Source organism: Protopterus annectens, chromosome 13.part0, assembly GCF_019279795.1.
Source record: "Protopterus annectens isolate FY-2018-M chromosome 13.part0, PAN1.0, whole genome shotgun sequence".
NCBI lineage: Eukaryota > Metazoa > Chordata > Ceratodontiformes > Protopteridae > Protopterus > Protopterus annectens.
The window spans coordinates 185,938,803-185,950,432 of record NC_056747.1 but is presented as its reverse complement, the minus strand read 5'-3'; the positions used below and the strand labels follow the sequence as shown (position 1 = coordinate 185,950,432).

General features: G+C 41.0%; 1 protein-coding gene across 1 annotated transcript in view; it reads right to left on the bottom strand.

The window, feature by feature from the left end:
- The window catches only part of LOC122817693 (long-chain-fatty-acid--CoA ligase ACSBG2-like), a 394,569-nt gene that overhangs the window by 68,848 nt on the left and 314,091 nt on the right, over positions 1 to 11,630 (bottom strand). The window contains exon 12 of the mRNA XM_044090763.1: positions 6,673 to 6,890. Coding sequence (XP_043946698.1) covers positions 6,673 to 6,890 — 218 coding nt within the window. The remainder of the gene's footprint in view (positions 1 to 6,672; positions 6,891 to 11,630) is intronic.

Here is an 11,630-nt window from a genome sequence, read left to right as displayed (position 1 = left end):
TGTGCAGAGGCAGTAACTAGCTCTACAGAAGAGAAATCTAAAAACAAATCTTTCCTATCCACTGAAATAGGAAAAAAAGGAGTGCAATATTCTCACTGCTTCTTCCCTGAGAAATTCCAGGCTTATCTCAGCAGAGTCTAGAACTTACACTCACCCCATCCCAGAGAAAGTTTCTTGCCCACCAAGGGTATAATCATCCTTACAACTGTAGAAGGCATTACCATCACCCAGGTGTGGTGACTATACGAGCAACACCAGGGGGATCAGGGGGAGGAGGACTACGAGTGGTCTGAGGAAAAATGAATTGCCACAGCAGTTTCTGCCACGCAACTAAAGCCAGCCTCTTATCCCAAGGACCCCTAACTTTTTTCTTCTTGCACAGGGGAAAGGTAAAGTGCAGAGACTAGTAGCTGCTTCACAGGTTAGCCAAGAATGAGACCTCAAAAGGTGACCTGGATTAGTTGCTAAAGGGTGAAGTAGAAAACGAGTGCTAGTGAGGAAAGTAAAGAATTGCCAAAATGTTTTGTTAAAACAAAGTTCACAAACACGTATATTCCCCTTAGAAAAATACTGACTCCCAAACAAACAGTTTGTTATCAATTTAGTCAAAAAACAAGTGTCAGAAAATTAAGTTTAGCAGAAGGTGTTCCCAATGGGGAACGCAACGGCTTAGCCTTAAGGACAGTCTGACCTTTAAGGACAGTCAACCAAGAGTTAAACTGGGCCCACTCAGACTGGTCAGTGTGAAAAACCTCTGGAGAGATTTGCTCTTCCTTTTTAGAGACTAGTAGGTCCCCAAAACTTTAGAAAGCTGGCCAGTGGCAAGTAGAACCCAAAGAGCTTATGCTACTGCAACAGTGATATTTTAAGCATCTGACATTTGTCAGGTTTCCAACATGCACTCCTCATAATCAACTGTTATAAGCTCAAATTAGCAAAAACTTAACTTGCCACACAAAGTACCACTAGCTACAAATAAGCTAATCTATCCATGTACATATTACAGGTGAATAGGAGTCAGAAGCACACCAAGCTGGAATGGCGGGAGGGAATTACGATGTGCAGCAGCTTAAGAGCAAAGTGTCATCTTTTCCAACTAGCAGTGCATACAGCCTTATCAACCGGAGTACATTCTACTCCCTTTTAAACTATTAAGTCATACTACAACTCTGGTATGCATCCCGAAATCCACATGCTACATCAATATTCTGCAAGATGCTACATTTTACACTGGCTCTGCCCTTCTTACAGGGGAAGCAAACCCACAGTATCTTGCTTTTAAAAATATAAGGCAATCCAGACATTAACCATTTTAAATTAAAAATGCTCACCATTTAGTTAAGCCAACAGGGTTTTTTTTAAAACAGTAAAGGAGATGCAGTCTTAAGTGTGCCTGCATGATTAAAAATGATACGTTTACAATCTACAGGTATGGTATGGGACAGTGCAATTGTGTAAAATCTTGCCATAACAGTCGAGGTCCTTCTCTTCACTGTTGCAGTATCCACACCAGAAGTGAGTAAAAAAATCTCAAGCAGCAAAATGGGAGGTGGAAGACTGAAGCTCTCAATCCCACACAATACTTGCATACAAATGTTTCAAGCATGGGCATTAAGCCCTTCTAGCTTGCCAATATGCCAAAACACTTGTTCCCATAATAAATGTCCAGGCTGTTAAAATATTTAAACTAGTACTTGCTTTAAATGTAATTTGGTAGTCTGTTCCAAGCATCAGCTACGCTGTCAGAGAACCAATTAGTACATTTCTCATTCCTATAGAATCTTCTACACAGGTTCTGACGATTCTCTAGTACTTTGTTTCAGTAAAGCCTGCTCTGGCTCACCATATCCAATTTATAATGCCTAGTGAAGGTAGTCACTGAAGATAAAGTAGCAGCTTCAAGTCTAGAATTGATGTCCAACCCCTTGAAGGAAACAGCCCTAGTGGAATGAGTTGTAATAGAAGTGGATAGATTTGCCATGAAAAAGAAAAGAAAATGGCCTTTGATATCCAGGAGGAAATGGTTTGCTTAGAAACAATCAAGCCCAATGTCCTGGGATGAAAGGAAACAAAGCTGATCGGACTTGCAAATGGCCTTAATTTTATCCAAAGAGTACTGGAACCATCTGTGCAAAATCTAAGGAATGCAGGACCCTCTCACTAGCAGACTCAGAAGGGAAAAAGGTAGTTGTACAATTTGCTACCTTGGGCATAAGAGGGATTAGTACAAAGGGATACCCTGCCCCTGTAGAAAAGGAGGAATGACCACAAGGGCTAAGAAACCACAGCAGAACAGCCAGCAACAAAACAGTCCTCCACACACAAAGTTGCCAAGCAGAATCTGCATGCGCTAAAGCCAAAGTCAATTTTTCCAAAAAAAAATTTAGGTCCCAAGGAGGTGGAATAGGTTTCCTTTGAGGCCCAATCTGCAGGACGCCTCAAGAAATTGACCTCAACACAAGTAGTCAAAGGAATATTCAAAGGTAAACAAGCAGAAATATCTGACAAATGGGCCTTCACAGAACTGACCGAGACAAGACAGACACGGTCCTGGCTACAAGCATGGCACCAGACAGAATCTTTTCATTTTTTGGACACAAGACTTTTTGCCTACTGTAAAACTAAGGACACAGAAAACAGGTGCCCAAAACTGATAAACACCCTTTCACCCACAGTCAGTTGAAGAGTGGACAAATGAGGATGGATGAGACCCTTTGTCCTTTGTGAGGAGATCCAACTAGTGAGGCAATTGCCCCTGGCCAGATGCATTGAGAGGGAACCAGTGCTGTCTTCATCAGAAAGGGAGATCGCTAGCAATGTTTTGGGAGTCCAGCTGAATCTTCTGCACAACTTGTGCAAGTACAGAATAAGGATGGAAGTGTAAAACATCCTCTTCCAAGGAAAAGGGTGTCCCATTTTCCATAACAGATGGCAAGGCATTCTGGAATAGAAGAGAGGAATCTGCCTGTTTAGAAGGGAGGCAAAAATCCCAATGGACAAAGTCCAGAAACGTCTCTGAAGCAGCCATTTGAGAGACTGTTTTGGACCTGCTCAATCTGCAGGAACATATAATGCCTGAAGAGCTAATGGATGACATCCTGCAGAGGTAGGATTTAGTGCCTCCCTGCTTGACATACATCACTATGTGGTCTGTGTACACCTTCAAGGGACATGGAGTGAAAAGCTTGAAGAATCCGAATCTGAGCTCCCATCTTCGATGTCGATATGGTCCGAATGATGAAGGGAAAGCCAGAGATCCTGAACTTTCAGGTAACAAAGGCCCCCACCCAATGTCTGAAGAATCAGTGAACAGTTCCCGAGAAGGGACTGAAGGCTGAAAGGGACGGCCTGGGTTGAGAACAAACTGATGGATCCACCACTCAAATTCCTTCAGACAGGAAAGGAGGTGTACACTGAAATACAGAGTGTGACAATGTTGCAGCCAAACTGACTTGGGGTACCACTGAAGCATATGCAGTCCAGCAAGAGGAAACAATGGAACAGAAAAGGCCATAAATCTCAGGGTCCTGGCAAGGCAAAGGAAGAGTGAAAGGAGGTTGCCAAATGACAAAGCTTTTGGACATGGGAGAGAGGCAAGCATTGGCATGGTGAATCCTGCATCCCAGATGGACATGATCCTGAGAGGGAGTCTGGACAGACTTTTGGTAGTTGATGGTAAACTTCAGATCCTGTAAAGGACGAATGGGAGAAGGCACCTGAAGCAACAGGTCATTTAGATAAGGAAAATTAATGGCTTGGAATCATAGGAGGTAGGCATTTTGTGAATACCCTTGAGGCAGTAGAGAAGCCAAAGGGCAAAGCAGAGAACTGAAAATAAAGAAACTAACCTTCCTGAATAGAGGGGTGAACAGAAATATGAAGGTAAGCATCTTTGGGATCCTATTACAAAACCAAAGACCCATTTCGAAGGAGTCTTGGTCGAACTTAAGACTGAAGAGGCAAAATATCGAAGCGGCTTTTAAGCAAATTTTCCCTGGGAAATCATTTGCTTGGCCACTTCGTTACTTTGCAGTTTTCGGCACTGTAGTGCAATCTCAGAGTTGGCATACTTTAGGGGGTGGGGTGGGGTGAAGCCCCCCACTTAAATGTAATGTTTAAACTGTTTTTTTCTTTTGTTGGAACAGCGATTTTTCCAACAAGGGGAAGAAAAATCGCTATTCTAACAGTTCGACATTGTAAACTTTCGCTTACATAGGGCCAATTAATCAGTTAGCTTTAGGTGTTCGGTGATGTAATATAGACCCACATCTTTCATACCAGAGACTGGAAAAGCCTGGGGGTAACAAGAGGAAACCAGGCTTAAAGAGCAAGCCCTGGAAAAAACCTTTCCCACTTGGGAACGGGGGGACAGGCTGAATAGTTACTTGGTTCAGCAGGGACCCTGGAAACTCTGGGAGGGGAGGAAGTTGCTGTGGAGGTTGAATTCCTGAAAAAGGAGGGGGAGACATCCATACATGAAGTAACCCTGATGTAATGGCCAGAACCCAAGAGACTGAATTGATTAGACCAAATTGGAAGACAAAAGGGAAAGTCCAACGGACAAAGGAACCTGATCTAAAAAAGGGGGACGAATTATCAAAGAGAAGCAGGCTTAGATAAAGGAGGTTTCTGGGCCACAGAAATCCTCAGCAGATGGGGGCCTGCTTTCCACTGCTCCTGCTCTCGGAGGCCTAGCAGGGTTGCCTGCAAACAAAAGCAGATTTAAGATAATTCCTCTGGAACTTGAGTATAGGAGAGACAGATGCATTTAATGTCCTGCAAGCCTATGCAGTTCTCTTGTAGGGACTTGGATGTTAGCAGCAGAAGTCCCCCAAAAAATTGTCATTATCCAAAGGAGCATCCAGCAACTTGGCCTTGCTATCTTTAGGCAGAGGATGAAGCCAATACCTTACGACAGACCCAAATGCTGCAGCCCTACTAGAGGCATTAGCAGCCGCATAGCTACACTTAGCACTTAAGTAAAGCCTAAAGGTAAGGCGGAGGATTTGCCTTTGGAGCCTAGGTGGTCAGAAAAAACCTGAGAAGCTTGAGAAATCAAGGCCAGAGCATGCCTGGTCGTGTGGGTCTGGCCCAAGTATAAACTTCAGCAATCCTCTCCACTGCCCTACTATTCTTATCAGAAGGCAAATGTTTGGAAGAGGTCAAAAGCTTAGGTATGTCAGAAGACACAGACCACAACAGCATCAGTAGGACATTTAAATACAAAAATTACAATCCTCAGGGACTTTAGAACCCAACAGGTTTCTTTAGCAGGAGGAGGCAGAAAAACAGCAGATCTGAAGCAGCAATGAAAATATCTAAAGGCAGCCAATGCAAGAGGAACTGCAGATGGTGTAGGAGCATTTACTTGAAGCAAATCCATCTTCTCTGAATATCAGAGATTTAAAAAATCCCACTTAAAAGTACTCAATCATCCTAGCAAGTGTCCCCAAAGGACAATTCCTCAAAAGGCGACTGTGGGCCAACAGACTCCTCTTCATCAGAACCATAAGACAAAGGTGAAGGCATCTGAAAAGAATAGGACAAAGATCCCCTCAGACACTGAATCCTCAGGAATCCAGTTCCCTAAGCTGTTTAGAAGGGGTAGAGGACCAAGGAGGTGCAGGTACCACAGCCCCTTGAGGCTTTAGGGCCATCAAGGCAAAAAACAAGCTCCAAGTAAACTCCTCCCATTCGCTCTGAGAATCCTTAGGATAGACTGAAACATGCTTGTCTGTTCTTGGAAGTTACATCAGCCCTAACAAATACCAGAGGTTCTGGCCCCCTGGCAAGATTCGAGAACCAGTTACCTCCTTCCTAACAAATATCTGTTTAATCCCTCTTGGACCCTCGAAAACTGTGGCTCCCCCTAAATGCCTACAAAGCCTCAGAGGACATGCGGAAGGAAGGTTTCATGGCAGCTCCGGACAGCGTCATGGCAGAGGAATCCAACGCAGATGCAGAATGACCTACAGAACCACTATCTGCTTCTAAGACCACGTCCGGTGGAGGCTGGACAGCTAAAGAAACCAGACAAGACATCTTACCTAGCAGGAGCATCTCTGGGTTAAATGATTCTGCAGTGGTACCCTCAGCTGACTAAGTAGATTTAAGATAGCTAGGGAAGAAACTGCTTAAGAGTGTGTTAGGCACAAAAGGTACGGTTGTGGGAAACACCCCAGGAGACACCATCTGTCATGACCCTTATGGAGAATCTTCCTCTCAGACATTTCCCTTATTGTATGACATTTTTATTTTGTTAGAGTTGAAGACCAAGAAAGTTTAAAAAAAAAAACCCTAATGGGGCGCTTATCTGGTGGTTAAATATTCAAAATATTCAAGTGCAGCAATAATGCTTTCAGACCAACTAGCAAAAGTGTTCAAACTGGTGGCAACAAAGTTTTAGGTTGTTGCATACATACATCCCTTTTATGCCATACGTTGTGTGGGGAGCGCAGATTTGAGATGGTGAATACAAGATAATTAGGCTTCCATATGCTGGCCAAGTGTCAGGCTGCCCTGGGCAGGAGATCCCTTCAGTCTTTGATATTGCAACAGTGATACAGAAGGGCATCCAATTTCCACTGAGAAGGGTATACGCCAGTATGGTTTACTTCATGATCTGTACAAAACTTGTTACATTGCAACAAAAAAGAAAAAAAAAAAAGTTACCTTTTATCCTTCCTGTTATGTAAAGGAAGCCATTCTGGTCATGTTTTCCAAGATCCCCAGAATGCAGCCAGCCATCTTTATCTAGAGACTCCTCTGTCTTGTCTAGCATGTTGAGATAGCCCATGAATACGTGTCTGCCCCAAAAACAGATTTCACCACTCTTGTCACTGTCTGGCTGATGAATTTTGGTTTCACATCCACACATTACTTTTCCACAGCTAGAAAATATACAATAGAATATTAATTACACCTGTACCACACAAGTGTCTGAACTCAACAGCTGTTATTTAACAGATTCATGAGCACAACAGTGAAAACATGAACTTCACTTGTGCCATAACATGGGCACAAGAAACATTTCACAAAATATAAACTGTAACTGGTGTACTTTGTGATCCTGTTGCTTTCAGCACAATGTATCCATGATTCCATGATCACAAATTACATCAATTCATTATTTCTTGAACTTGAGCGTTTGTATAAAGTGAAGGAATATTGGGTTTGATATGACCAGGATGCAGCACTGCAGTAGTTACAGCAGTAGTGTTCAAATCGGTATGACTGACTGCAGTTTAACTGAAGGTTAAACTCTACAAGGAATCTAGTTCAGGGATGTGTACACAAGCAAAACAAAGTTTGACGAATGCCCTAAAATCACTCCGCAAGATTTAGAAACCCTGGGAAGTGTTGCTTAGCAATAAATTTATATGCTCGACCCTTTAAGTGCCTTATATTTGTCAAAGTTGCATCAAGTGGGCAAATTCTCAATATTTGCTAGTCAATTCCCTCCACTCTCCACCCCAAGTAGTTAAGTAGTCAACTCTTCAAATGTAAAAAAGCAATTGTTTCTTAACTGACCTTTCTACAGCGGCATTCCAAAATATACAAAGGATAAAAACAGAGTACCTTTTACCCAGGGACTATGACACATCAAGTAAACTTCTCAAATTAGGCTGAGAAATCTAACTAGACTCTAGACCACTTTCTTGTGCACAGGAGGGTAGGTTAACAATTACAACTTAATTACTTGAAACCTGACCATTTCACTTGAAGCCTATGGAAAAACTCAAAAATCACAGCACTTTTGTTTAATACTTTCAAGAGCAAGAAAGATCTTAAATACATAGAAAATGTACTTTGATAGTCTTACATCCCAGATTTCGAATCAAATATCAACAACTTCCAAATGCCAATTGTGCCAAAAGGGATGAATTACAATAAGCAAAGTGTCTGACAGATTATTGAGTAAACTAGCCCCATTACTGGATCATTTTATTTTAAAAAGTGAAATCACTAAATTTGAACAGCTCTACATTAATATATACTTTAGATACAGTTTTGGTTAAAAATTACTTGGAGCGGTCAAACAATAAGTTAAAATTACAAAGAAAATATATGTTACTGCAAACTAAAAAGGTAAACAATGCTAAAATCCGTTTTATAAAAGACAAAACCCAAAAGCAATCCATGATCTTCCTGGCTGCTGCAAAAACGGCAAGTTACTGAGATAGAATACCAAGACACTGTCAAATACAGACACCAGGAAAGGTGAAAAATTAACCGGTTTTCCTCAGAACTGTCACATCCACAAAACATTTATATAGTGGTAACCAAACATTTTGTTCTGCAGTCTTCAAATTCATAACCAAAAAGTCTGCATGTACCTCCAGACTCTGATGTAGATTGAAGTCCAGCAATCAACAGCAGCCATGTTCATTTTTCAGATGGACACAATTAAAGAACTCCATACAGCAAAGAGCACAAATTAGATTAAACAATAGAAACCATTGCCATTAGCAGTACCACAATCAAAACTGCAATGAACCAGACTCCCAAAACACAATCCAGAAGTTATTTTCAAGAGAAAAAGTGCAGAACAAGCCAGCAGCCATTTGCCACCAACTAGTGAGAGCTGCCAAGTCATCCACCTTAATAGCAAACGTTACATACACAGCTTAATGAGAGCACCAATGGATTTAAATTCAAGGTGCACATTTAAATAGGGCCCATGATTTATGGCCTTAGACTGTAGCTATGACCCAAAAGGGGACACACTTGCCTGTGGAATTGTCAGCTTCCAGTCCTCACTTAATATTTCTAATGTTGCTACTGTATGAACTGAACTCTTCTGTAGGGGTGAATGCTAAACTTCAGTGATCACACTCCTGCATTTTCAAGTGCAAAGACAAGTCTACATGAAAAAGTATTGCAACTTCTCAGGTCTCATTTCTGTCCTTGTGTAGGTGAACTGAATGGACTAAATTAATCACAACTACATGCAATTCATTGTTTGTACCTTTGACAGTCTGCAATAGTACTGTATAGTAAATAATGAAAGTTACATTGCTGCCTGGGACCAGGTCTGAAAAGTCAAAAGCCTCCACAAGCCTGTTAGAAAAGGCAAAGTAAAAACGGAAATGAAAATGTTACAATATCTGACATCTTGGGGCTACAAGATGTTAATTACATTTGTTTATCTGAACGGTTATACTGCTATTAACTTCCAGCTGAATTTTTCAGCTGCATTACTGGCTTACACCCCACACTCACTACATCATTCACTATAAAACCTAGTGAGTGTAAGACTAGTCTGCTTTAATTTTTATCTTCTGCTCCACTAAATGACAAAGTAGAGGCACTTACTTTATAAAATACTCTGAAGTAGATCCATTAAGTTTTTCATATTGATTGTACTGAAGTATTCTGTTAAGTTGCTGCTATATGTAGTACCCTCTACAAGTTGCATTCTTTGTCATGAGGTCCAAGTCATGGCTAAAAGTGGTAGTTTAATAGTCCACTAGGTTAACATGTAAAATAATGCCTATTTTTCAGTGTTCTAAGCTGTGAAAAAACTGTATAAAATACGCAAAATGTAAGCACTTACTGTTTTCACTTTACCCCTTCGGGGGGGGGGGGGGTACAATTCTGAAAGTGAAACTTGTTTACTGCAAAAGATGAGTTACCTTATCGGACTTTCTGCAAAATTGGGAACAACTGAGGTATGCCAGAAAGTCCCAGACCATTTTTTTTTTTTTTACTTTGTCCCTCAATTTTTCCACTTTCCAGTAAATCACCAAGCATATTTCAATGATGCCAGCCATTAGAGTTTCATACTTCTGAAATGCATGTTTAAGCAAAACCAGACAGTCTGAGCTTAACAGAACACTTTAAACTATCCAATTCTGGATTCTTGTCCACCCACTTATTTTGTAATTGCCCCAAGTTAAAGCAAAGTTGAAGTATGCCTTCTGCTTTGCTTTAAAAATTTAGATTAAAATATGGATCCAGCATAGATAAGTAGGGTCACATTTTCTTTAGGGGAGGATTTTTTTTAAAGAACATTTTCCAGATTACTGCCTCATTCTGAACACATCTACAAATTGTGCAGGGATTCCTATGTTCTAAATGGAACTGTTAAGTTATGTCAGTACAGTGTAAAAACGTATGGTCAATGCTTTTCGAATGCAGTCTTTTCTTTATACAAATAAGCATACAGCGTAAATTTGTACAAATTTAACCATACTGCCAAATTTCTTCTCTGCCCACATTGGTGGTAACTCAGGTGAATGTAAAATTTCACATCGTACCAAGGAGTAATGGAATTTCAAGTTCTTGACAAATTTGCAATTGGGACCAAGCTGGTCAAACCTATTAAAAAAATGGGCAAACTGAGAAGAACTTCAAATATTGGTGCAAAAATAGCTGAACAGCTGAGAAGGCAAGAGACTAGAATTCTTCAGACTGAGTAGTAGAAAAGGGGTAAAAAAAAAAAGTTATGACAGTGGTATTTTTGCACTGGTGCAAACTGCAAAATGACTGAAAATTCTCCCTTTAGAAGATTAAACTGGAGGACCAGTTGGCTATGATTGCATGTGGAGAATGAGCCATAAAAAGCTACCAAAGTACAGCTGAAGCATAAAGCATAGAGAACAAGTTTAGCTGAAGTATAAAGCACAGAGAATGAGTTTAACAGTAGGGAGTTTGGAAGTAACTTTTTTTGGGATTCAACTATTAAGGTTAAATAAGGGTGGTTTGAAGGAAAATGAAATTAGATGGGGCAAAAAAGAGGTCCTAGCAGATATGAAAATATTGATGTTTAATTTTTAAACATATGTAAAACTATTAAGTGTGGAAATGAACAGGCCACAGTTGGATATTTCTCATGATACTTTTGTCTACCTCCAATGCTGGCTGATCAGTCCCCTCCTGACCAATAAGCTCAATTGTTCCACCACCATATCAAAGGGACAGGGCAATCAAGGGTGGCTCCGAGATTTTTGCTTTTGCACCCTTATAAGCCCACCCTCATTGCAACCTGTGGGTGGGACATACAATGGGCACAAGAGCTGTAGCTTACTTCCACAAGGGACTGGTAAGCAGCAGGACTGACCTAAACACCTTGTGGTAGTTTCTCTGCCAGGAAAAACACTGCATGAATCCCTGAACATATACCCTCCCAATCCAGGGCGAGGGCACCCATCTTTCCTGACTGCACCATTAAGCATCCAATAATCTATCTAAACTTCTCACCTAGGTTACACGTTATGGCTTTACCCAGCTGTCACTAGTGCAGGCTCATGGTCATTTCTCCCACCTTGAGAATTTTTAAAAAAAAAAAAGTGACTACTGTACAGGGAGTAATAACTCCTCACCGGTGAGTGTCATGGGATCTTCTATATCCACCTAAACTACCAACTTAGATAAACAGGACCTTGATTTAACATCTGACCTGAAGGACAGTGTCTCAATAGTGCAGCCATCATGCGTGTGTCAGTGATGAAAAATGATTCCAGTTACCTGATGTGGAAAACATCAGACAGCACTTGAGATAAATCTCGTTTTACTACTTACACTGAATACCAGTTTTGTCAAAACTGCATTTAACTCCTTAATACTAGATGTCAGAGGTGGTAAGGCGAGTGGGTCTGTCCTCAACATTTTGTGATCATGAGTTAGCA